This window comes from Haplochromis burtoni, unplaced genomic scaffold (genome assembly GCF_018398535.1).
Source record: "Haplochromis burtoni strain Fernald_Lab_line unplaced genomic scaffold, NCSU_Asbu1 Contig_6, whole genome shotgun sequence".
NCBI classification, from domain to species: Eukaryota; Metazoa; Chordata; class Actinopteri; order Cichliformes; family Cichlidae; genus Haplochromis; species Haplochromis burtoni.
In genome coordinates, this window is record NW_024582367.1 from 243,655 (window position 1) to 270,479 (window position 26,825).

General features: G+C 41.3%; 3 protein-coding genes across 4 annotated transcripts in view; 1 reads left to right on the forward strand and 2 right to left on the reverse strand.

Annotated features, from left to right (window-relative positions):
• The window catches only part of LOC102301177 (zinc finger protein 658B), a 13,821-nt gene extending 11,038 nt beyond the window's left edge, over window positions 1-2,783 (forward strand). The window contains exon 4 of the mRNA XM_005913846.2: window positions 891-2,783. Coding sequence (XP_005913908.2) covers window positions 891-2,155 — 1,265 coding nt within the window. The 3' untranslated portion in view covers window positions 2,156-2,783. The remainder of the gene's footprint in view (window positions 1-890) is intronic.
• A 1,240-nt stretch (window positions 2,784-4,023) lies between these two features.
• Window positions 4,024-10,074, reverse strand: LOC102301476 (zinc finger protein OZF). The gene is made up of 2 exons (XM_005913847.3): window positions 9,748-10,074; window positions 4,024-7,579 (listed from the first exon to the last, which is right to left on the reverse strand). Exon 2 carries the CDS (start codon window positions 7,541-7,543, stop codon window positions 6,191-6,193), a length of 1,353 nt encoding a protein of 450 aa, XP_005913909.1. The 5' UTR covers window positions 7,544-7,579; window positions 9,748-10,074; the 3' UTR covers window positions 4,024-6,190.
• Window positions 10,075-11,329: 1,255 nt separating this feature from the next.
• Window positions 11,330-26,473, reverse strand: st6galnac (ST6 (alpha-N-acetyl-neuraminyl-2,3-beta-galactosyl-1,3)-N-acetylgalactosaminide alpha-2,6-sialyltransferase). Of its 2 annotated transcripts, XM_005913843.3 has the most exons (10): window positions 26,317-26,473; window positions 25,057-25,376; window positions 20,221-20,515; window positions 16,764-16,929; window positions 15,229-15,403; window positions 14,982-15,120; window positions 14,791-14,894; window positions 13,978-14,061; window positions 13,650-13,749; window positions 11,330-13,300 (listed from the first exon to the last, which is right to left on the reverse strand). In XM_005913843.3, exons 2-10 carry the CDS (start codon window positions 25,191-25,193, stop codon window positions 13,130-13,132), a joined length of 1,371 nt encoding a protein of 456 aa, XP_005913905.1. In that variant the 5' UTR covers window positions 25,194-25,376; window positions 26,317-26,473; the 3' UTR covers window positions 11,330-13,129. The 2 variants fall into 2 exon arrangements, with proteins under 2 accessions (XP_005913905.1, XP_042078945.1); XM_042223011.1 differs by lacking the exon at window positions 26,317-26,473 and having other exon boundaries at window positions 25,057-26,300.
• Between the last annotated feature and the right edge of the window lie 352 nt (window positions 26,474-26,825).

Genomic DNA, 26,825 nt, shown 5'->3' on the forward strand with positions numbered 1-26,825 from the left:
TTATGTAGGATAAAGCCATCTCACTTATATATCCATCCATCCATTGGCTTCCGCTTATCCTTTTCAGGGTTGCGAGGGGGGGCTGGAGCCTATCCAAGCTGTCATAGGGCGAGAGGCGGGGTACACCCTGGACAGGTCGCCAGTCTGTCGCAGGGCTAACACACAGGGACAGACAACCATTTGCACTCACACCTATGCACTTTATTTGCTTAAACTGCCCTTTCCTGTTCTTAATAAACACCTATTACTGTACCTACATTGTAATCAATTTAGTGCTTTTTGGCCACTTAAATTATCTTTAAACTGTTTGGTTGTATTTGGTGAAATTTCTGCTTCCCTTTTGGTCAGGTTGCTCCTGAAAACACAAAAAACATAATAAGAAATCATAATAAAAAGTAAAATAGAAAGTCACCTTGGTAACAACTGATTCCAGTTTGTCCCTTCTGGCTCAAAATGACTTGGTATTATTCACCCCAACAAGTCATTTGTTGCAACAGTGGCTCCTATTAAAAGCAGTAAGAGCAGCAAAAAGGTGGAAGATGAAAAAGGGATCTTTATTTTAAACAAAAGAAACAACAAGCTCTTAAGATGAATTTAGATTTTTTTTACTGACATTTAGCTGGTGATAAGTGAGCAGATAGAGGTTTTTTTGTTGACCTCTATTTATTGTAATTGTTTCAAGGGCTTGTTTTGTTTTTGTTACTGTTTGCGGTGTTTTTTAATAACCTGTCTCATACAATAGTCATTATTCTAAGCCTTTTTATTCACATTTTAATGACAGATTATTCTTGTTTTTATCTGTTATTTTTTTTATCTGTGTTTTATAAGGTTATTGTGTTGTGATATTTGTAAAATAAGTGCTTTCCAGGTGATGTCTCTGTGTGTTTCAGAGTTTCATGCTGATGTCCAACAGCTGTTGGTGATTAAAGAAGAGGTTCCCCCAGAATGGAGCCCCTCTGATGACCAGTGGTCCCAAGAGCCCCTGCGCATAAAGGAGGAGCGTGAGGAACTGTGCACCACTCAAACAGCAGAACACTTTAAAGGGCTGGAGGATGCTGATACCAGCAGGCTCCCGTTCACTGCTGCTCCTGTGAAGAGTGAAGATGGTGAAGAGAAACCTAATTCTTCAGAGCTTTACTGTCATCAAACAAGTAAACAAATAAAAACTGAGACTGATGGAGACGACTGTGGAGGACCAGAATCAGCCAGAAACCTTGATACAAAAAGTACTTTACAACCTAATGAAGTGGAAAATGATTCGGACTCCTCTGAGACTGAACTCAGTAACGATGGTGATGAATGGCAGGGACCTTTGTCAGATTTTAGACCTGAAACTGAAGACAGTGACAAGGACTGGGAGGCAAGCAGGTCACCTGAGTCAGGTGTAAATTGTCACGTGAGATGTGACACTACCAAAAAACCCTTTAGCTGCTCTGAGTGTGGAAAACGTTTTCTCCACAGGCAGTCTCTCCACAGACACATGAGAATCCACACTGGAGAGAAACCTTTTTGTTGTGCTGTTTGTGGCGAGAAATTTAGCAGGAAGACACATTTTAAGACGCACATGAGAGTTCACACAGGCGAAAAACCCTTTGATTGTGGTTTTTGTGGTAAAAGGTTCAGCCAGAAGTCAAATTTTAAGGAACACTTACGAGTCCACACAGGAGAGACTCCATTTGGCTGTGATGCTTGTGGGAAAAGATTTAGAGTTAATTTTACTCTTAAAAGACACATGCGAGTCCACACAGGAGAAAAACCGTTTGTTTGTGTTGACTGTGGCAAGACTTTCAGTTCCAATACGCACCTTAAGACACACACGAGAGTCCACACGGGAGAGAAACCATTTAGCTGTGGTGTTTGCGGCGAGAGATTTGCACAGCAAGGGGTTCTGAAGAGTCACACACGAGTTCACACAGGAGAGAAGCCTTTCGGTTGTGGTCTGTGTGGAAAGAGATTTAGACAGCAGAATACTCTCAAGAGACACATGAGCGTCCACACGGGAGAGAAGCCGTTCTCCTGTGGCGTCTGCGGCGAAAGATATACCAGACAGGGAAGTTTGAAGAGACACATGAGTGTACACACAACTGCAGCTTCAACAACTGAATCACATGCCTGTCATTTTGTGCCTGAACATCTCGAACCTTTTGGGTTATAGACACTTGACTTCTGTAGCTGTTTTCTGGCCTTTGATGGACCGGGCGCCTTTCAGTCTGTCTCACTGATTTTTGATCGAATGTATAAACACTACATGACAATCTGTCTGCTGGCTGTGCTAAATATGAAGAACTAATTCTACTGAACAGTAATCTAAAGTTTTTATTACACACTTCTCATTACTAATGCATTATAAAGTAATACCGCACAAAACCTAAAAAAAAAAAAAGGACATGCAGAAATGATTATTTTTAGTAGATATTTTGAAGTATTTGCCCAAAACAATGAAAAGTAGGTGACTGACAGCCTGTAGAGCACTTCACAGATGATGTTCTTGTGACTAGTATTTCTGATTTGTAGTTTGCTCTTCATGTGTAAAATATGCTGCTCTGTTGCCAGTAGACCTGTCTGTCTGTGCCTGGTGATATGCTGCAAACACTGCCCTCTATATGTAAAAGTCCTCGTAGCTAGACTGGGCTGACTTATTGATCCTGATTGCAAATGTTAGTTAAATAAATCCTGAATATGCTGAGTTTTTTTTCCTCATAGTGCAGGCCTCTGGAATTTCAGTCTTGTTGCTTCCTTCACAATTAACTGTATTAAAGATGGAATAAAAACTGTTTCTTCCAGCTGCTTCCTTTTTTGCAGATTACCACACATTAAATTTTTTACACTAATAATAACTGAACAATGTTTTTGGGTTTGTTTGTGGTTATAGAGCATTAGCAGTATGAATAAGGACTTTTGTTTTTGAATTTGGATGATTTTCCATTGCACTTAAATGAGCATGCTGGTTGTCTGACAGTGAATAGATCTGTTGAGAAATCAACACCGTTTTGTGGGGATAGTGTTAATAGTAGATAGTGTGCATATACTTTGTTTTGAACATGTTAAGTTAGTGATGGCGTGATGAATATTCCGAGTCTTGAAGGCGCAGCGACTTACAAAAATGGATGTGATTGTACTTCTCTGAAAGCTCGTATGTTGTTCTCCATATAATCAAAACTGCTGAACACATAATCTGGTCAACAGCAGAGTTTTGAGTTTAAAACCACCAAATTTTCACTGATTATTTTACCAATCATGCTGTGATTCTCTGCTGAAGGAATTCTTTTACATACTCAAACTGTAAAGCTGATTCTCAGTAATACCAACAAAAGAATATGTGCAGTGGATGTGGTACGCATATAACAATGTTTCTATGTTTGGTCCTGATTTGCAGATTAGAAAACTGATCATTATTATTGAGTATTTATTGCAAAAAATATAAATTAAATGATTTTCCCTTTGACCTTAAACTGAAGCTCTTTGCACACTGCCTTCATCAAATTATGGATAAGTCATTTAGGTTAAACTACTGTGTCTTCATCAATTAGGAGCCATGCAGGCAAAGGTATATATTGTGTCCCACCCCAGTTTGCAGCTGGGATAGAGTGTGATTAATGTGGGAGCACACAGGCGTAGGTGCTCAAAAGTAGATCTCGCAAAACAAACTAGGGATCTCGCAAAACTAACTCGGGATCTCGCAAAACTTTTGCGAGATCCCGAGTTGTAGTAGGTCTCGACCTGTAGTAGGTCTGTAGTAGGTCTCGACCTCCCGTTAGCTTCGAGATGGTGGGTGTCAGATCTCCGAAAACGTCAGAGCACTTTTGCAAATATGTGATGTCTTAATTTTATTTCTTCTCCCATGTACCCTGCGGGGCTCCGTATGATTGGGACCTGATGAATGTAAAAGCAAAGATTTTTTTTTTTTACCTAATTTTTGTTTCTAAGAAAAATCAGAGCCACATATGAGGATATTCGTTTAAAATTTCAATAGAACAGTAGCAGGATAATGTCCTCGTAAGTGGGTATCAGGCCCTTGTAGAGCAAAATTGAGTATTTGGTCTAAATAACCCAAAACGTGATTACCTCATATGTAGACGCCAGGTCCTAGGTTAACTCTTCTTTTGATAGTCATTTGTATAGTTGTATAGTTTTCCTTCCTCTTAATCATTAGCTTAATTAATGTAAGCTGTTCCTTGGATTCCCTTCACTGGACACAAATAGCCTGTTTCCTTTCGAGCATTTATAGTTTGAATTTTTGACCTAACTAAACTTTAGCTTTAGTTAGGTCAAAAGCTTCTTTTTGCCCACCCGTCCCATGTGGAACATGTATTCATCTTTATGTGTGGTTTTATAACTTTTAAGTGCTTTGCAAATATTTGATATTATTACATCCAATGAAGGTTATATGACTTGACCTCACATGCTGATAAACTTGTTAAAACAACATCCGGGTAGCGTTGGAAAATGTTAACAAGCTCCTCCAGTCTCTAGGCTACAGGATTTTGAGTTCTGCCAATATTTTGCACTTACCTTTAAGATCTAACTAGTCCTAATGACAGCTTTAATTAAAAAAAACAAAAACAATCCAGCTGTTTTGTTGAGGACAGTCTCACCAAAACACTGAAGAAGAAGAATCATATGCTGTTACTGTAACAAAAAGGTAAGTCTGAGAACATTCTGATGCGTTACAGGAACACACCTTTAATAAAACACTTTGAGAGACAACATGCAAATACAGCAGTACATGTAGTAGTGTTCTCGTCAACAGGCAGCTGAATCTGAAAGTCATTTACATTACAGTACATACATTTTACAAACAGGATTGGCTGAAATGTATATTATATTACAAAGTAGTATTTTTCAGTGAACCTGCCAGTAGCACATAGTAAAAGAAAAAAAAACATTCGTTTAGTGATGCTACATGGGAACTAGGGTTGGGCAATATGTAAAAATTTTCCAACCGGCAATCGTCAGTCCAACAATCGCCGATGGGCCATATATTCGTGCGTGCGCAGATGTCTTGATGGGCGGGGCTATGTAATCATGCACGTTTACACCACAGAAGAAGTTCAAACATGGGTGAACTAATTTCCAAAAAAAAAAAGCAAAAAAACGCTGTCAGCGCTAACGTGGCTTAAACACGGTCATCACGATTAAAATTTTTAACGCTCTCGACCCATCTGGAGCGCAGAATGACCAAAATTAGGACAAACTGCCGAAATGCGTTGACAGAGACATTTCAGGGATTTTGACTCAGTCTGCGCTCCAGATGGGTTAATTGTAAATCGCGTTAGTCATGATGAAGGAGTGTTAACGCTGACAGCACTAAAAAATTAAAAGTTGCCAATTTGGGATTTCTTTGGCCTTAAACCAGATGAAAGAGGTAAACCTAAAGATGTAACCAAAGCAGTGTGCCACTTGTGCAGACGTATAGTTCGAGCAAAGTACTCAAACACGACTAACTTGCATGAGCATGCACGTGTCCACCATCCAGCTGAGTATGCTAGGCTATCAACAGCTTCTGCAGCCACATCAACAAGCACTTGGGCACACTCTGAGGTGGGGGCATTTGCTCGCAGATGAAAGAGGGTGCTGTTAAAACAGTGCTATTTTTTTTTCTGTTGACTGCTTCTATTAGCTCCATCATTATTAGCAAACTTGCTCATGGGCAAACAAATAAATAAATCGCCCTTGTAAAACTAGTCGATATATTCGTCCAATTGCCCAACCCTAATAGGGACTACCATAATAATCCACCATAACAGTTTTTAAATTATGTTTTCTGTTCAGATTAGTTTCATTCAGACTCACTGCTTAAACATCAAAACACATTATAAAAAAGTCTTTGTACGAGCACAAGTATTGGTGTGGACTGACATACAACAGAGCCCAACAGAGAGTTAATACGTAGCGCAGGCTTAAATTAAGTGTTTTTAGTAACAGTACAGTTGTTTTCTATTTGAGTTCTTTAAATAACAAAACCTGAGGTTAGCTTAGGGAAACTAAAGAAGCCTCAGCATTAGTATTTCATTAAACATCCAGCAGATGAAGCAAATATCATTTTGTTTAAAATATTCTGAACTACGCACTGAAGAAAGCTTAAAAAACGTAAACGTTACAGGACAATTAAAAAAATGCTGTGGTTCTTGCAGACTTGCCTCCACACGGCAAATAATCTCTTACAACAAACCGAGCAGCCTTGACGTTTTCATTCTGCGTGGACTCTCATGTGTGAGTTAAGATGCGTCTTACGATTAAATCTCTTGCCACATTTGTTGCAGTGAAAGGGTTTCTCTCCTGTGTGGAGCCTCATGTGCTCCTTAAGATGCGTCTTTTGGTTGAACCTCTGGCCGCACTCGTCGCATCCAAACGGTTTCTCTCCCGTGTGGACTCTCAAGTGAGTCTTAAGATCTGTGTTTCGGTAAAACCTTTTACCGCAGTCCTTGCAACCGAAAGGTTTCTCTCCAGTGTGGACTCTCATGTGGGTCTTAAGGTGCGTCTTTCGTTTAAACGTTTTATCACAGTCACTACATTGAAAGGGTTTCTCTCCTGTGTGCACTCGCATGTGTGCCTTAAGATGCGTCTGCTGGTTAAACCTTTGCCCACAGTCTTCGCAGGCTAGCGGTTTCTCTCCGGTGTGGACTCGCATGTGAGTTGTCAGATTTCCCTGCTGGCTGAACCTTTTACCGCACTCCTCGCAAACAAACGGCTTCTCTCCGGTGTGAATTCTCATGTGCGTCTTAAGGTGTATCTTTTGGTTGAATCTCTGTCCACAGCTACTACAGCTAAAGGGTTTCTCACCTGTGTGGACCCTCATGTGTGTCCTGAGATCTGACGTTCGGTTAAATCCTTTACCGCAATAGTCGCAGCTGAATGCCTTCCCCCCGTTGTGCATTTTCTTGTGCCTCTTAAATTCTGATTTTCGGTAAAATACTTCACTACACAACTCGCAGATAAACTGTTTCACACCTGTTGGGGCCACCACCTGGGAATCTACGTTTTGCTTTACCTCGCAGCTGTTATCAACCAAACAGCTGGAAGGAGTTTGTCCTGAATGGCATGTCAGCTGTTTCTGAAGACACTGCTTGTAGATAAACTGCTGACCCCACAAAGTGCAGCTTAAGAATTTTTTTGCCGCATTACAATCCACATCCATATTTAAGTCTGACTCCAGTGCCCTGCCCTCCTTCCAGCCGCCATCGCTGTCTTCGTTTTCAGGTCCAGACTCATCAGTAGTCTCAGAATAGTCTGAAGCCTTTTCATCAGCATCAGGTTTAAACTCACTTTGAAGATCCGGGTCACTGCTCGGTTCTGGTCCATCGCTCTCAGGCTCTGTATCTCTGTTGTCCTCAGCTTGGCTTTGATGAAAGGGTATGAACTGAGGTTTTTCTTCATCATCTTCAGTTTTCACAGGAACTGCAGTGATTATGACCTTAATGATATCCGCCTCCTCCAGACCACTACTCTGCTGTTCCTCGTGGCTGGTCAAGATTTCCTCCTGTTCCTCCTTTATGTGGAGGGTCTCCGGGTTCATGCTGGTCCAGACTGGGGTTTCGCTCATGAGGAACTTCTTTAATCACCGACAGCTATTAAACATCTGCAGGAAAAACAGGAACAAGTTAGGGATGTAACTGTGTCGACAGTTAAATCCAGCTGAAGAGCAGATTCTCAGCAGTAATTCAACAGGCTGAACAAAAATGTAGCATTAACCATAAAAAAGTAAAGCCAATTTTATGCAGAACACTTTTATTCCTTTTGTTTTTCTTATTTTTTTAATGAATGGCCGATAGGCAAACTAAGGCTAGATTTTCTACATTACGTCTTAAGAAACGCCCCTGAATGCAATATGATGCTTATGCTTCTTTCCCTGCACATCAATTTTGAAGGCTTTTTCACTTTTTCTAACACTGATGATCAGGATAAACAGCAGCAGATTAGAATCAAGCATAACATTTGTACATTTTCTAAATCATCAAATTAATACACGCAGTTTCCTGTAACAAAGCAAGTCACAGTTTTCACTTTAGTCAGTGATTTTAGTAAAGCACGGCTTAACAAATTGCACACATAAAACATGCTGTAAAGAAAAGAATCAGTGAAAATGTGGTGATTCCAGCTGATTTAAATCAAACCTGCTCGCTCCTAGCAGTTTTAGTTTTTATTCTATCAGCTGCAGACTCATTTGAGAGTACAGATTAAATATAAAAACTGACTTCAAGCATAGGCTCAGTTTATATACAAATTTAATATGAGATCAGCAAGTACAGTTTACATGGCCTGTTTTAGGATCAATGAAATTGTAAAACTGTTTGCTACCAAGAGGAAAAAAACAGGCAAGAAATAAAATTGCATTTATTTCTTTAGAACCTTCTACTGTTCACACACAGAGGTCCAAGGGATCTTCCAGGAATGATGACGCTATTTCATGGTGAATTGATTGGTCAGTAGGCAGAGATTTCATACATGCTGATCTCTAATCTGGAGGGTTAGGGGTATGAAATACAAAATCCTGCTTTGTGGTACCTGCTGCAGACCTCTGGGGAATCAGTGGGAGGGTCTAAAGATTTTCAGTAGCTTCTAAAGTCTTTGTGTTTCCCTGATGAGCATCAGTAATAAAAATAGATCCTCAACAGCAAACAATTTTATTGTTCTATGAGCATCATCATATGGACGATCTGAGAACTGTCGACATTGCCTGGGACGAAGCTGAAGCAGTCGCTGCTGACCGACATCGATGGAGATCACTAGCTGCCCGATGCGCCGCTCGGCGTAGGAGGAACTAAGTCTAAGTAAGTAAGTATGAGCATCATCTAATCTTAACCTACACTTTACTTGCTTGTACATAAGCCTATGTTTGAATTCTGTTTTTATATATTATTCTTTACTCTCAAACACTAAACAGCACCAAATCTGCAGCCAGCAGAATAAAACAAATTGTTGGGAGCAGGTTATGTTCAGAGTTTCAGTTTAAAATAATGTGGAACTGCCATGTTTTTATACCTTTATAAAAAGATGAATATTTTACACTGCTGGAAACACAGAGTACAAACTAGGAATAAACTAGGCTAAATCACCAGATTAATGGCTTCTTGTCCTTTATAGAGAAGTCCTGCAATATCCTTGGATATGTAATAAGTTCTGAGGTGCCATTTTTCTTCATTTATTTGTATTTTCATATGTTTATTAATAATCGTTAAAGTACGATAATATTGGATAATACTGGATTTGCTGCAGTCTAAAAAAAACCAAACAAAATCATGATGGGGGGGATCGGCCTCAACAGGATGTCAATGTTTCTGCACTTCCGGTTCAGACAAAGAGCTGGAAACCGTCCGACTCGCCAGCTGCTCTCTTCCCCCCTGCGGCTGCGGCCTGCAATTCAGGCTCAGCTCATCTAATTCTGGCCTATATAATCGACAAAAGCGCCCAAATACTGCGTTTCATCGCGGCTTTTGTCACAGACTGAATAAAAAGAGATTTTTTACTGTAAAAATAACTTGGCTGTGTGCGCGCTGTAAACCGTCCGGGTATCCGCTTCAATCCTCGCTATTGGGTTCCGCCTTTTTCATTCGCGTTAATACTTCATTATTAACTAATAAATAGCCGAACTATGGTCTTTTGTCATTTGTGTGCCGTTTGGGATTGACAAGAGATGAGATGCTCCGTTTTTGTGTAACTCTTTTCTTCATCCACCCCCTACGATGAGCTAGCAGCTAGCCGTTTCCTCTCGGAGAGTCACTGCACGTTAAATCTGAGTTTTCTTACCAGCGATCTCGTTTTTAATCGATCCCCTGGTGCTGATAGACTTCGAGGGGTTTAATTTCTGGGTTTAATTCAAAAGACCGTCTCAGTGTTGCGGTATTGAAGATCCACTTCGTTTATTGTCTCCTTTTTGCTGCTCTTCTTTGGTGAACAGTGCACGGGGAGCTGACTTCAGGTGCGTTAGCACCACCTTCTGGATTGGAGTATGAACTGAAACCTTTGGCGCCGGTTAAAAGGCGTACAAGTGGGATGGTATGTCACTCAGTATGACCAAAAATATCTTGAAGTAAAACTTCATTTAAAATAACGATAACCTCAAATATAAATGAGTGTAAATTTAAACATATTAAACAATTAACAACAAAGAAAACATTCTTTCATTTTTTTAGCTGATGGCTTTGTGCCAAACTAGTGCATTTACACATGTGTTGACACACAGCTATTCTCAATGCATATCAGCAAGGTGGAATAGCACGTTTAGAGGCCCTATGTCATATCAGATCTTAAGTTAAAGAATAGATATCTTTCTCACAAGAGACATGTGTAATTTAGTTTAAAAGACTTGTTTCAAAAAGTTGGAAACAATCATTCAGTGCCTGTTGGGGCACAAATTTCTGGCTTTCATGCAGCCAAAATCAGCATAATTCTAATTTTATATTCCAAAAGATTTATAGAAACCGTGCTCATTATGCAGAATCATGATATTATGCATTAATTAATATTTCATTTTGAATGTTTATAGAGCTAATATATTTTGGTATTTAGAATTTTGGAGATTTTAGGATAGAAGTAACTAAAGCTTTACGATAAATGTTACAGCGTACAAAATTTAGTGGAGAAAACAGAACAACATGGAAAAGGTGGTGCAAGACTCCTGATGAAGGTTTCTTCCTGTTAAAAGGAGTTTTTCCTTCCCACTGTCACTAGGCGTTTGCTCACAGGGGGTCATTTCATTGTTGTACTTTCTAGTTTTATTGTAGTGTCCTTACCTTAAAATAAAGCACCTCGAGGTGACTGTTGTTGTCGTCATTTGGTGCTATAGAAATAAAATTGGACTGCATGTTATTAAGTCATAGGCTATTCTGTGCAATCAGACATGATACTGACTTTATACAAGGGTGCAGGGCAGCTGAAGACTGATTAATGTCTGAAAAGCTCTCAAATACTGTCTGGGTCACAGTGGAACAGTGGTTAGCAGTGTTGCCTCACAGCAAACAGCTCCTGGGTTTGAATCTGCCTGCTGTCTGGGGAGTTTGCATGTTCTCCTTGTGCTTGCATGACTTCTTCCCACAGTCCAGAGACATGCTTGCTGGGTAAACTGGCCGTGAGTGTGAATAGTCTCTCTGTGTGAGGCTTGTGATAGACTGGTGACCAGTCCAGGATAAGCTCCAGAATTCCTCATGACCGAGGATGAGAAAATGCAGTTAAGAAAACAGACCAATAAATAAATTCTCCATTTTATAATTAGTAACAGTAAATGTTAATTTCTAGAACCTTCCTCTTGATCTTTGGTAGAAAAAAAATTAATCAAAGCTGTAAAATAAAGTGTGACTAAACTCTCAGGTTATGACAGAAAGACTCAAACTCATTGAGATATGGATTTAATTTTTTTTTAAAAATCACAATCAATAATTGCACCGTATATAAACCAGAAGTCTCCTTCCCCTCTACAGTTTGCAGAAATGCTGGAAATATTGCATTGCTTTTTCTGCACTGATTTAATAACACAGAAGGCTAATTTTTAAATACACACGTTCCCTGATGTGACCGTTTTTGGTTTGGTTACCTTCCTTCCACTTCAAACTTGTAGTATTGTTAATAAAATACAATAAAATCCCCTTTAAGCTTGAAGACAGTACATCCATGTAGTCGAGGGCAGACCCCCCACGGTCACTTCAGAGATAGAAGCTGATGAGTCAGAGCTGAAGGAGTCTGGCAATAAAGTTCAGTTCTTACAGTAATTAACCCAAACTGCTGTTTCACATTGAAGGCACTGAAAGTCCAGTAGAGGCCACAAAGTGTAGTTAAGTGTTAAAAAAAGAAATTAAAATATGTTTAAAACAAGAGAATAAATTACGTCCCTTAAACTAAATACTTAATTTGTTTGTGAGCTTTAAAGTCACAGTCAGTGAATTATTTCCCTTTTCATTCCACAGTAAACTCACACAGAAAAAAAGAAAACTCATAAAAAATGGGCCGTGGTCACTGCCAGCAGTGCTCTGGCCGCTCACTTAGGGCGGGGACGGGATATTTGAAGCACGTTGCCAACTCGAGAGCGGTCTCGCTGTGTCAAACAATAATGACTTGAGCTTTGCCAGAGACCGATCGTATGATACGATCTAAAGTTCTCAGAGTAAACAACTTTTTGGTGGTTTGCTGGTTTAAAAATAAATACATAACAAGACAGAAGGGACAATTTCCAGTTCAGCTTGTAGCAGCAGCAGAAAGGTTCACAGGAAAGCCAAATATTACCATAAATCACCACAGATTGTCTGCAGAGATAATGAAATAATTTTAAAACAATCAAACTTTTACAATAGCAAATCAGTTCCCTCTTTAACTAGACAAGAATCTGTGCCCATCTATTCAAAGAGAGGAAATAACACTTTAAAAAAAAAAATAGCATATCTGGAGTGTTTCAACTCCAACTAAAGCTGATAAATTCTGCCGATTCCCAGATTTACAGTCATGATTTTGAACTCTACCAGAGTAGCACAGTTCAAAGTAAATCTTACACTGGTGCAGCCCCTCAGTTTATTCTCTGTTTGAAATGAACCACGTTAGCTTCCTTCGAGCCACCTTTCTTCTTATTGGTTGCCCCTCATAAACAGATGGTTTAACCAGCAGGTAAGTGAAACACTGGAAGAGCCCGTGTATGACAGAAGATGAGGAGGAGCAGGAGGAGAAGGGCTCCCCTTTGAGGTTGTTGAAAGCATCTTAACAGTCTGACAGTATCTTAGAGATTGTGACTCACAGTTTACACCGTTTGGATTTACCGTCACAGGATTGTGTGGTCCAGACCAGCAGGCCCTTTAATCCAAAAATCGTTTCTTTCTTTTAAATTAACATAAGATCCATTTTCCAACCAGTCACCAGAATAATGCTTCCCAGCACAGAAAGATTCCTTTAAAAAGAGGCAAAACAAATAATAGACCCATAACTGTGACCTCTCTGCTGAACAATAACAGCAGCTGTCTTTTAGAAATCAAATTTATCATCATTTCCTTCATGAAAATAAATCATCTGGTTTTGCGTTTATTTCAGAAAGTTGTGAAGTGTCATTTTGAGACAGGCACAGTCCCACGTTTCTGCACATCCCGTCTCCCTGTGACTATGCTGGTGAGCCGCGTGCAGATGGAGTGATGAAATTTCTCATCATCCTCGTTTAGTTGCGCATGTAGAGCCGTACGAGGCCGGCCTTGTGCAGCTGCTGCCACAGATTCATCTCCATACGCAGGTCGTGGTTGGCGAAGAAGCCCACAGGGTGATAGTTTTTGTCGTAATAGTGGTCTGAGTATTTCTTGTAGTCTGGGGTCATGAAGCCGTACGCACTTACCTATAATCAAAAGACAGACAGATTAGGAATCTGGTGACACGTAAACTGCAAAATGCCAGTTTTGGTTCAATTTGACCCACTTGGCTCATTTTCATTTCCTCAGGCTGGAAAACGGGTTTAACATGTGCAATTAACCGGATACGGAATCTGGACACGATGTATAAGGCTCGCTGCCACCACAGTAAAGATCAAAAGCATAACTCTGGAGGCTTTTTGACACACAGCAATTTAACAGAAATGCAGCACATGCTTCTGCAGCTCAGCTGCTCAAAGTCAAAACATTCTCACGCTATCGGGCAAGTACGGCCTTGTCTCCTGACAAGTAAACAACAGACTGCTGGAAATGTACCTGATCGCAGGTGTGCAGCGCCGCCAGCAGCATCGTGGCACCGGTTGATGGACGGTAGATGTCTTTGAATCTGGTTTTCAGAGTGCTGGATCTGAGGAATCTGAAACAAAAAGATCACAAAACATGAATAACCTGCGCTGTGAGCCTTTCAGGAACTGAAGCTTGAAGTTTCTCACACACACACACACAGTGACCTCTGTGGCCCAGTGTGGCTGCGTGGGGATCTTCCCTCAGCAGCTCTCTCTGGTTTCAGTCGCTGCTTCTCCTTTAATCCCACTTACAGCTTTTGAAACACGAGCTCTGCTTTCACGAGTGAGAATTTGCTCACCTGTTTCTGAGGTAACGGATGAAATCAGGATGGTACATCTTCAACTTCTCTGCTGACACGCCCTCACCAAAGTACTTCACTGGACTGAAGGAAATACGGCATTACTATAAAAACACCACAACTGCTGGAGAGCACGAGTATTAACATTCAAAGAACTGATCACTGATGAGCAGTGATGCTTCTGACATATTTGATCTTGTGACATTATAAACAAATACAGACTAGTCAGGTTTAATCTGCTGGATTGTCCGCAGGAAATATCATCTGCTTCATCTCAGCAATCATATTTCCAAAAAGTAAGACTCCTTTTTTGCACCTCTGCACAAACATAGCTGGCTGTGCAAGTCTTGGGTTGCAGACATACAGGCAAAAAACAAGTTTGTACAATTTAAATGAGCTTGAAAGTCAATATTTGTTATGACCACACTTATTCTTCAACACAGTCTGAGCTCTGCGATTCAGCTTTCTTTCTTTCAGTAGTCTTTAGAAATACTTCTCCAGGCTTCTTGACGAACATTCAAAGCTCTTCTTTGGATGTTTTCTGCCTTTTGCTCTGCTCTCTGGTGAGATGACTGTTCCTCTGAACAAGGTCAGGTACAACAATTGGACTGAAAATGAGTGAAAAAGCAGCTTGTGTCCAAAGAAAATCTTTGATAAAACTTCATAAAGTGTGGAGAACTCCTGCTAGTGGTAGTGGACCAACCCAGAGGACGCTTCCACTCCTTGGGCCTTGATGCTGATAATAATCAAATTAAAAACGGGTAACGCAGAAGAAAACAGGACTGAAGCTGCAGTCTGTAAAGTGTCGCTTACTTTTTGCCCTTCTCACGCCCCCTGTCCACCAGGGTGTGCGTCGCCGCCGCTTTCATCAGCAGGTAATCTCGGTCGTGATCCGGCAGGAAAATGTACCGCGTTTCCTGTTTGAGAGGAGGGAGCAGCCGAGCATGACAAGACCGTTTTAACGTCGTCACTTAATAAAGACAGATGTTTATTTCCGTCCTCACCTTAGACACGGGGGGTCGTCTGTACCCGACACCTGCGTAGCTCAACATGGAATTCATCAGCGTGTTTGTGGAGAACGTGTAGTGGGTGGTCCGAGACCCTACGTCCTCCTCAAAGCCCTTAATGATTGCCCCGTTGGTCCTGAAGACCACAACAATCCAGAGACACATAATAAATAGAATCAGCATTATTTTTCTTATATTTTCATTATTAATGAAAGGAAGCAGGAAGGAAGGCGTCAGAACCGACCTGAAGACATAGTGATGGCTGTCGATCTCCTTCCCTTTCTGGGAGTTCTTCAGTATCCCTCCATTCCCCACCACTGCACAGCGACTGCACGCCGACTTATTGCCAGGAGCCTTCCAGTTGTCCAACATCTGCCAGTTAGCAGGTGAGTTGAGGACAGAGAGTGTTTCCACCAGTGCTGTTGGCACAAAAGAACTGATTAAATCTAAGATTTGTTTAATATAGGCGTCATGGTGGCACGGTGGTTAGCACTGTTGCCGCACAGCAAGAAGGTCCTGAGTTCAATTCCACCATCAGGCCGGGGTCTTTCTGTGTGGAGTTTGCATGTTCTCCCCGTGTTTGCGTGGGTTCCCTCCGGGTACTCCGGCTTCCTCCCACAGTTTGTGGGGATAGGTTAATTGATTAATCCAAATTGCCACTAGGTGTGAATGTGAGTGCGAATGGTTGTCTGTCCCGGTGTGTTGGCCCTGTGACAGACGGGTGACCTGTCCAAGGTGTACCCCGCTTCTCGCCTTATGACAGCTGGGATAGGCTCCAGCGCCCCCCGCGATCCTGAAAAGGAGAAGCGGATGGATGGATTGTCCTGAAAGAACAGGGGAAAAAAAATCCCAGAGGCTCCATGTGGGCACACAGACAGGAAGCTGCTTTTATCTCTATGATAAACATCTGTGCTGTGATGAGACCAGCATGTCCTCAATGAAATTATCCAGAAGTACTTGTAGTCCTACGTCTGGCTCTTATAAGACAGAGTTAGAGGAGGATATTTTCCTGCCAGAGAGTTATTGTGGATTATTCAGCCTGAGCAATTGTTTAATGTATTGATGTACATTTATGGTGTATTACTGTATTTACATTTTCAGTTTTGTGGGTTTTTTTGTCTGTTTTATATAATAAATAACTCTAAGACACTCCTTTTTCTAAATAAAATGTAAATGCTTTTATTTTCAGGACCATGTCAATGTATGTTTAAATAAAACAAACAAAAACGCCAGGACACATACGCACCTCATTTTGAACTGGGGCAAATCCAGCTTTATATTAAAAAATAATAATACAATTAGTTGAATTTTGACCAATTTTCCTTGTTTTCCCATTATGTGCTGTTAGAACGGTGGATGTTACAAAGCTACAAATGATGATGTCAGTCTAAGTGAGGCAAAAGCTCAGGTTTGATCTAAGCAGTCGGATCCTGACAGTTTTATTAAAATTCTTTGATGTCACAGTGTGGATGTGTTTATATGGAACTGGGTGGGTGGTGTGTGGGTGCACCAAGGCCCAGCATAAGATAAACAAGATTATTTTGAATCATGGACTCATGCAAAGCTGCTTTAATAAAGTCTAAGAATAGAAATCTGAACACAGAGGTGAGGATAAAAAAAAGACTGATTTGGTTGGGTAGAGAAAAATTGCAGAGTTGTGATGGCTGCATTCCATCATGAACGTTAAACTAAAACTAAAATAAGTTTCGCAAGAAACTGGAGAGTTCAAAAGGAGCAATCAATGAAAGGAAAATTTTTTAGATAAAATCAAAATCTCACTGTCGTAATCGATCCCTCCCCAGCCATGTGCTCCAGGATAATGGCTCAGACGCCGGTGCTGTTCGGGTGTCACGTGTTTGGCCCACTGCAAAACTGGAATACTTTCCAGAAATCGCTCTCCAAATTCAGTTTTCCCCACCCGACTTCGGATGCTGTCCGGACAGCCCTGTGTGGAGCAGACACCAACATAACTGTTATCAGACCTCATGCAGACGCTCCTACCTCCAGACCTAAATGCAGTTACTGCACGTCCCTCACGATCATTACGAAGCCAACATCATTACTTTCACTCAGCAGGAAGTTCACCCTCAATATTGACCTCCTAATAAGAGTCTCACTGGGCGCAATTGCCTGGTAATTACAGAGTGGAGAGAGAACAGGGCTACGACAGGACAGATGCTGGAGGTTTCATCCAGCATGAGGCAAGAAGTAACACACAGAGGCAGACATTGCTGATGAAAAAACAAAAACCTTACAAGTATATACACATGTAGACAAGGAAGTAGATGTTAGTGGAGGAGAAATATTCTGTTTGAGTGAAATACAAGAGTGGAAATAACAGATAAGAAAATACATGCAGATGTTATCAGAGAAGAAAATCTACCCACTGAAATTGAGCGGATGATAGTCCGGGAAACTAAGAGCTTTAAAAGTGCCTCATACTGCACGCTGCAGCCAATCATGCACAGTCACATCGCTCTTTATTCATATACTTCAACACACATGCTCGCGTGCACAAGCTTTTCACTCTTTGTTCAGTAACTTGCTGATCTAACCGATCTGCGCTTCGGTTAGTGGATGATAAAGGTGTATCGCCTGAGCAACAGACGCCTGCTTTCTTATCAATTCAGGCATCTTAATAAACTCACTACATATCAGCTTGGCTGCTGGGTAACCCTCAAGCAACAGACGCTATTTTAGAGACCAAAATGACAGCGTAGGGTCGTCTATATAGCTACAGATATCTATATCACAATAACAGTAGCCTCAAAGGAAAAATGAAGCAACCCGAGTCGGATCGAAAGCATTAATTTCAACAGATAAAAACCAAAGAAAAAAAATAAAACATTCAACACCAAAATGCACCGTTAATAAGAAAACATGACTGAATAAGTTTCGCAATTTAAGAAAGGCAGTGATGATCTAAGTTCTCTGGAACATGGCAGTAAACTGTACCAGAAACAACAGCTACATGCTAATAAATAATAATAATAATAATAATAATAAGTCTGTGAAGGTTCTCAGTCATCCAGGTCATCGTAGTCAAAGGATAATAATAATAATAATAATAATAATAATAATAATAATAAATTGGGTTTATATAGCGCTTTTCTAGGCACCCAAAGCGCTTTACAATTCCACTATTCATTTACTCTCACATTCACACACTGGTGGAGGCAGCTACAGGTGTAGCCAAAGCTGCTCTGGGGCAGACTGACAGAAGCCAGGCTGCCATCGGCCCCATCAGTAGGCGGTAGGTGAAGTGTCTTGCCCAGGACAGACAGAGCAGAGAGAGCTGGGGGATCGAACCGGCAACCTTCCAGTTACAGATGAGCTTCCCAACCCCCTGAACCACAGTCACATCCTAGTGCATCAGTAGCACTACCATCAGTAGCATGGTAGTGCTACCACCAGAGCTCTTTATGTCAGGCACACCTCCTGTGCTGTAACATTTTTAAGTTAAAGCCAATAATATCCAACCTTTACCTCTAAAATGAATGCAGTGGCATAAAAATAAAGAAATGCATCAACTAGTTTATCTCGATCGCGTCTTCTCTCCTTGGCTGTCTCTGCAGTCCGTTTATGTTAGTCATGTTATTTATGGCCTGAAACTTGCTGTTCAGTATTTAGATTCTCAACAATAACAGCAGCTTTGTTTTGTATTCTTGCTTCTGGTATAAGTGGCTCCTTTGTTTTCATTTTTCCTCTGGGGTAGTACACCATGGTTTTAGTCTTTCTTGTTCCGTCTTTGTTAAATTTATCATTAACTATAATGTCTGCACAGATCATCATTTATGGTAAATGGCCTGCATTTGTATAGCACTTTACTTAGTCCCAAAGGACCCCAAAGCGCTTCACACATTCAGTCATTCACACACTGGTGATGGCAGCTACATTGTAGCCACAGCTGCCCTGGGGCGCACTGACAGAGGCGATTTATGATATGGCCTCATCATTAAAGTCTTACAAAAACATGCAATGTCATCCATAACAGTCAGAGTTGATAATTAATCTGTTTTACACTCCTCCATCCTCATGACACCATGAGTTTGTGCTCCTAGTGAGGAAATGTGGAAGTCAGGCTCCATAAAAACAAACAAACAAAGAAAAAACAAAACAAACAAAAACACATGAAACATATTACTAAACATTTACTGGAAAAAAACAGATCCACCCAGTAACCATGGCAGCCGCCCTATGACATCTCAGCCCCGAATAAAAGCAGATGTGTGACAGTGCTGCAGGGATGATAAACCAAGTCATGTGATGGGCACCGCTGGTTTACTGGGTTCAAATTACAACTTTTATTACCCGCTGGCTTTTTTCTCACCACTTCAGTCAGTCACCGTAACGATGATGTTTACCTTTATTACTTGTGTGGATTTGTGAATATGAAGGTCTGATATATTCTCTGTTGCCAAGGAGCTTAATTGCTGTTTATTTAAAACATGAATGAGCCACAGTATCAGAATACTTTATTAATCCCAAAGGAAATCATGGTTCGTGTTGTTTTTGGATTGATCCCCAGCTCCAACTGTCTACGTGACAAAATATCCTTGAGCCAGATCGTGAGTCTTGAGCTTCACCTTGCACATCCACAGATAAAAGTGCTGTATAAGTGGGTGAAAGTGCTTCGAGTGTTAAGCTGAGTAGGAAGTACCAGCACGTTTACCATTCACTGGAAACAACATGACACTCATTTGGTAGAGTATGCGCTTCTTTTTGTGGCCAAATTGCATACTGTCCACGTCAACTGAACATGAGAAAATATTTTTGTGTATCAGTGCATGCGGTTTCACTTCCTGTCATTCTGAGGTCTTTGATTGTGCTGTTCTGCATGTTGTCCAGTTCTTTTGAGTGTTTTTGCAGGGCTACATGCAGGACCCACGCAAACATTACATCCTGTACAACATGCACAACAGCACAGTAAGGAGAGAAGAAGCACAACAAGAAACAAATGTAGAGGAAGTTGTACAAATCGAGACATCGACACAGTCGTCTCGATTTGTCACATTACAGTCAGAGGACAAACTGCACAGACATATATGTCACATGTCACAGGGAAAACAGCCCGTGAAATATAGACAGATTAGATTTCAGATTCCTGGATTAAAAACAGCAAACATTTCTTTGACAGCTGCTGAAATCAGATAAACGTTTTGCTCTCAGGGGGTTTCATTTTCAGCAGCAGATGAAATCAAAGCCAGCAGACTAAGCACAGTTAAGGAGAACTCACCGTCTGCGGAGGGACGTCTTCGCTCATGTACGAGTCTCCTATGAAGGGAGGGTCCGTAGGTTTGGCTGGCCGAGCAGGCTTCACTGTAGGCCGTTTGGTATCGACCCTGGTTTTATTATTGGCATCATCAGATCTGGACTTGGATGTCTCCTTATCCAGGTCTTGCTTTTGCACTTTGTGATGCTTTAGGAACAAATTCCCTACATCCCTGTCTGGATGCGAGCTGGGCACTGGGGGCAGGAAGGTCAAGTGGGTATTGTTGCTCGGCCCGTTGAGAGGCTCCTCGGATGAGATGCTGCAGGAGACAGAAGAGTTACCGACACATCATATGTAACACATACCAAGCAAGAGTCAAAGAACAGCTCCACATTATTTTCAACTTCCAACTAATGTGCCTATTGTGGCTTAAGAGAGCGCAGCCCAGAATAAAATAGGAAAATCAAAAATTCAAATACATGAGCTATGAAATTAAGTGGTTTGAGGGTTATCTTATGACACAAGCTGCTCCTATGTGTGCATTTTAAATAGTTTTCTTTGAAAATGTCATGAGCATAGATAAAGGGAAATAGTTCGTGCATGAGCATGTTTTTTTCCATTTAATGCACAAAACGGGAAGTCGCATGTTTGAGTGCTCGGAATGATTTTTTTTTTTTTTTTTTTCATATTTAAGATAATCCTGGAAGTGAAACCAAAGCAAAAACGCCCACATCAACAAAAACAACTAAAATAATCCACACAATAAAAAGTTGACGCCTACATGAGGACAAAGTCCCAGCTTTTGTTGTTCATGTCTTTTCAGAGCATTTGTGCTTTCCTCACTCGGTTGGTGAAGGTTTCCCACACGCAAATGTTTCTTTTACGTGTCATGTTTCAAAAGAGAACTAATCCAAAGTCTGAAATCCAAATCCAAACTAATCCACACTTAGGCAGGTGGAAAGAGCCAGCAGAGATTTCAATAATAAAAAATGATATTTTTACTCTGTTAATTATTGAGTATTGATTTCAGGGTTTTTCCCACCTTACTCTTGATCAATATTATTTTTGGCAAGTAACTGGTAACATAAATGAAACAACAAACCAAAGTCATGAGATGTAAAAGTCTCACTGCTCACCGTAAAACTGCTTTTTTCTCCCCGTAAAATCCTGTGTGCTACAGTGTGACGTTGCGATAACTGTGGTATAATTATTTCATGAGCCTGGTGGTTGCTCTGTGTTTTACACGTTTCTGTTAAAGAAAATATCCTCTCATATATCAATACTTTATTCTCTCTGAGCATCAAGCATTAGCTGATTATTTGAACTATCGGGAAGCCTCTGGACGTCTTTATCAAGTGTTTCAGAGTCAAAGCTCAGATCCTGACATACTCAGTTGGTGAATCTCGTACAGGGCGATCCGGTTACTCCATTTTAGTCCAATTTTCCCGGCTGAGCTTGCAAGCTGCTTGGCAACCACCTCCTCCACCCCTGCGCCTCACTAACTGCCACATTACAGTCAGAGGACAAACTGCAAACTCCTCCAACAGAATAAAGTTAATAAAAGACTGGGAGAGTTCCACCCGGATAGGTTGGCTTAACTCATCGTTCTAATCAATTGTGTTTACACAGCGTGCACAGACACCACAGCTGCTGGGGTATTGTTTGGACTCAGTACATATTTAATTTGATCTTTTATGCTTTCCTGTTCTGTGCCGGTGTCACCGAGCCATACTGCCAAATATAAACGACTGCATTTGGAAGGAGCAGTCATCTTTTAACTTCAAAAAAAACAAAACAAAAAAAAAGACTGTAAAGCAGTCGTCACTCATCACAGGGAGTCTCAAAGGTGGGAATTGGGGCCTTTTACTTCTCTGTGCACAGGGCCCCTTTGTGCCTTAATCCATTTGTGCATCTTATGGGGATTTCAGTTTTCTGCTCTTTGACCATTTCACGTTTCTACATGAGGCTTTAACACCAATGGCTGTAAAATATCTTTTGCTTCAGCGTCTAAATTCATGATCTTAACCTCCAGTTCCAGACTAAAGCTGCAGGCGAGTGAAGAGGACATTCACATTATGATTCTTACAAAAGGCGTTCAGATTTTTTTTAAATCAGAGCCCTCTGAGCTCAAAAAGCCCACACTCACTCCCGAGTGTCTCAAACAGCCCCCTTAGAAAGTAGCCATCTTTTCTCCACCCCTCGATTTAATGCATCTAATGTGGACCCGTCGGCTTTTTAAACCTGGACCGCTGCCCGTCGCTACAAAGCTTACATTTCACATACGTGTGTGAGAGAGACCACCTCCAGTGAAATAACTCCAGGGGATTTTTTTCATTAGTGTGGCCGGAGCGCTGTGTGGCTCCTTTGTTGAAACCACAATGATACAAGTGGAAGGGAGGGGGATAAGTGCCGGTTACAGAAAACCCCTCGTACCACTTATGATCTCAGAGTTTAACCCTTCACACCAGTTTCACTGCCTCGTCTGATACAGCTCTGCATGTGAACTGTTGTCTGAACCTGACAGTGTTCAGGGAGGGAAAGCCGCCTTTTCTTCAGTTTTTCCCCCTTTTACAAGGAGGTCACTGTACCAAATTCTTAGGCAGTGTCAATTTCAGGATGCTAAATGCAAGAGCAGCTGAGGCTTAAAAATGTTGTTTAGCTGGAAAATACGATCCAGACGACTGATTCAAGAGGTATGTAGCACCATATTTTAGTGCACAATATGGATAAATACCTGATTTTCACATAAAGGTGAATTAACTGGTCATGTTTAGTTTCTTTTCAGGTGTTAAAGTCCCCTTTTGTCCAATCGTGTGCATGTCCGGGGCAGATGAGAGCGGATAAGGCAATCCTGTTTAATAACTCACTCGCGTCATCACCAGAGTTTCCTGTTTCTAACACTAGGATTAAATAGCTGAAATGAAACTGAAGATTTATGCTTATTCAAAAAGATAAAAATCCATAAATTTAGTTAAGATTGGAAAGCATCAGTTTTTATTTCCACACGTCCAGTTTTGACCGGGAAAAGAACGTCGTCATGCACGCAAAATATTTTTAAAGATAAAGAACTTTAAAACATCATTAGCAGCAACAACATCTGTAACTCTAAAGACTTGCATTTAAAGAAAAAAGATCATACGATATTTGAATGGGGCAGATGTTGTGGGAATCACTGTTGTAATGCTCCTCGTGCCGGTAGTAACACCAGTGTATCAAAACACTGGGACATGGGAGTAAACCTGGGATGTGTCTGTGCTTGCTGCTTAATGTTTAACTTCTTAATACCCTTCTTGGACCTTGAATGAGAAGCTTTTTCTCTAACAATACAGACATGTCTCAGTCTCTAGATTTCTATTTGTATTCTTCTTAATGCAAATATTAAAAAGACAAGTTTTCAGGGCTTCCACGTACCCAGGATATCCAGTGACAAACATCCTGGCATCCACTGACCCTTGTTTAAGAGTGACGAAGAATTTGTAAAACTAATAAACAGCAATAAAAATTTGTTTTTAGAGTTATCTATTACTTTGAGATTATATGAGTATCATAAATGTCTTCTTGCACTTTTTTATGGCCTTTTTGCTGTGAGTGTTTCTCCTGTTGTTAACAGTAGTTTTGTGACAACAGTTTGATAAGGGCCACGCCCAGAAGAAGCTCAAAGACCCTGATGAAGTCCAAAGGTTGGTTCCTTTCTGCTACTCGTACTCAGCAGCATTAAATGTGTTACATATTTAACTGCCCTGCAAGCATTTCTGATGCGTCCTCATAACAGTTGGTGTACTAAAGATTTTATCACTGGTCATCATGGTCATCATGTGCATCACTTTATGGCCGTGTTCTCTGAATGGTTTACAGATGCAGGGGAAAAGTTTGGTTTTTAAAATGTGCTGCACCTTTACCCTGGAATAAAGTACGAGGGGATCTGAAACTGAGCCCAACTCTTTGTTAATGTTTTTTGCTTTCAAATGTCTTGGATATTTTTTGAGAATTCAGGGCCGGTGATGTAAACGAAAGCCTTGGTTAAGTCCAGTCAGAACATCGTGACGTGTAATGCGGCGAGGCTTCTCGGCTTTCTGCGTTGCTTTTAATTCTTCAGCATCATCATGACTGAACGAACGCACAATATTGTCATGATTTTATCTCACGTCCTTTCTTGCGCCCGCATGGTTCGAGACATGAGAATCAGGTTTAACGAATTAAGGATTCAGTCCAATATCAGGCTGCTTTCATAGCTTTTATTTGGGAGAATCAACCTGCTTGAATATGCGAGCATTGCCTTCGGTTTCTGTACTTTAACTGCTCACATGTGTCAAATTTCCATCACGTACATCCCAAACGTGTCATCGGTCCCCCATTTCCCTTCTGAGAGCATCGAACGTGTTTGGATGTCATGCTTTAAATCTCCATACTGACCAAAATAACTCCGTTTTTAACCATAACTGAGCAGACCAATATTTATACTCATTCATATCTTGGAGTTTATATAAACTCATTGGTGTCTTTCTTCATCAGAGGTATTGTTGCCTTGCTGATTATAGCATTTTCTTTTAGAGAAAGTGTCAGGTGCACATGTTATAAATATTGTGTTGCCTTCCTGAAATCCACACCTGGCAGTTAGTTCCTTGTTCAAGTCATCAGGTGACACTCAGTAACTTTTCCCTCTCAGGCCTGAGCTGCAACTTTTAGTTTTGTCCCCCCTTTATGCTGATCTTCAGCAGGTGAAACACGATAAGCTGGATCTAACTGTACTCCTGTGTGCCCCCAAAAGTGTAAAGATGATGCACAAAAATGTCTACAAGTCAAAGAAGATTCATATCTATCTTATCATATCTGAGATTCAAAGTAAAAGTCTGAACTCACCCGCTCGCCCTCTGTATGAAGTCGTAGAGAGGCACCAGAGGCCTCTCCAGGGTCAAAGCCAGAATGTAGACAATAAGGACGCACGAGACCGTGAGCATGGCAAAAAGCAGCCTCCTGTGCAGCCCCATCCCAATCATGGTGCTTGTGACTCTGGCCGGCAGGCTGCGTCTCCTCGCCCTGCCCTCCACTCAGCTCCCAGGAACATGAGGAGCAAGAGGATGTGAACGCTGTGCCACTCTACAGGGCAGCTACGAGTGTCGACGGCGGGGGATTTACCCACGACAGGATCTGGGCTCTCCTCTGAGCTTCTCTCAACACAGCTGCAGCGAGAGGCAGACAGAAAGAGAGAGTTGGAACGAGGGCAAAGACTCAGGAGGGGAAACTTTATCTTTCAGCGTCAGAGTGCCAAATAATCCCTTTTTAATGAAGTCTTTGCCTTCATGCCCCTGAACACAAAGCTCAGGGTCACAATCTTCATCTCCTTTTACATCCTGCTCTTGCTTATCTACTTTCTGCTCTTACAGTCTTCTTACAGGCGAGAGAGGAAACAGAGGAAACACTACAGCTTCACACATTAAAAATATGCTGAGCAAAGTTTAAAAGGAAAAATAAAGAGGCTGGGAGTGGAGGGGATGACGATAGCTTCAGCTGAAAAATACAGGAAGCCAGAAATGTTATCTTACAGGAAACTGACGTCTTTAGTGCTTTAGTCAACTCAACATGTTTCTCCAACTCTTAGAAGAAGTTGCATTAGCACCGAGCGGTGAGCTGCACCCCTCTGTAATAAACTCAGTCTGCGCACTAAGCGTCTCTCAAGTCCAGAAACTGATAAATACGTCCACTGGTGGGTGGGTGGGTGTGTGTGTGTGTGTGTGTGTGTGTGTGTGTGTAAGAGAGAGAGAGAGAGACAGAGGTTCCTAGGCATGTGGGAGTGCTGGCTGAGTCTCTAAATGGGGAATGGAAAGAATGTGATAAACTCCAGCATCTCTGATAGCAGTTATAACAGAGCGAATGAGCACTTCCACACCCCAGAAACTGGAGGTTTTACACAGTAAAACATCGCAAAAGTCATCCAGTAATTCATAACATGTCTGACAGAGACTTAGAGCAAAATATCAAAGAGGAAACAAAAAGCATCAGCCTGTGACAAATCATGACTCAATCTGCCTTCCTTTAATGAGAGGACTCTGAGAAACAGAAACCTCTTCAAAAAAACCTCTGAATGCTTTTGAGAAATGAAGAACATGAAGCTTCACTCACCAGCAGCTGAGCTCCTGTTTCCTTTGCTCTAAGTATTTCCTTTCTGCTGCTCACAGTGGAGACATATTCCTCTAACTTAGCTCTCTATTGCTCATCTACTGTGAAGCGGTTGTGCTGCCTGCCTTGCACTGTATGGGCGGGACCATTGTGAAATGAGCAACAGCTGCTGGCAATTGGTCAACCCCCTGAACTCCAGAGCACGAGAGGAGGGGAGGGAACCCACTGCAGGCAGCGATAAAGTTAGTGAGACATGAGCAGGCAGAAACACTCAGAGGAAAACAGATCAGCTTGTCTACACTGACAAAAGCCCTGATGCACGAGCTCTCATGCAGCGTGTCTTAACATTTGATTCCTGTGGTTGGCATGGTGCAGAATGTGGTGTCCAACATGTGTCACGAGTTAGACGCTCTGTGTGTGTGTTACATGTACCTGCACAGAAGTGAGAAAAGCCCCATTTGAGTCACATCTATTTCTCTGCTTGGATCTCTTGCAGTGAAGAAAATCTCACG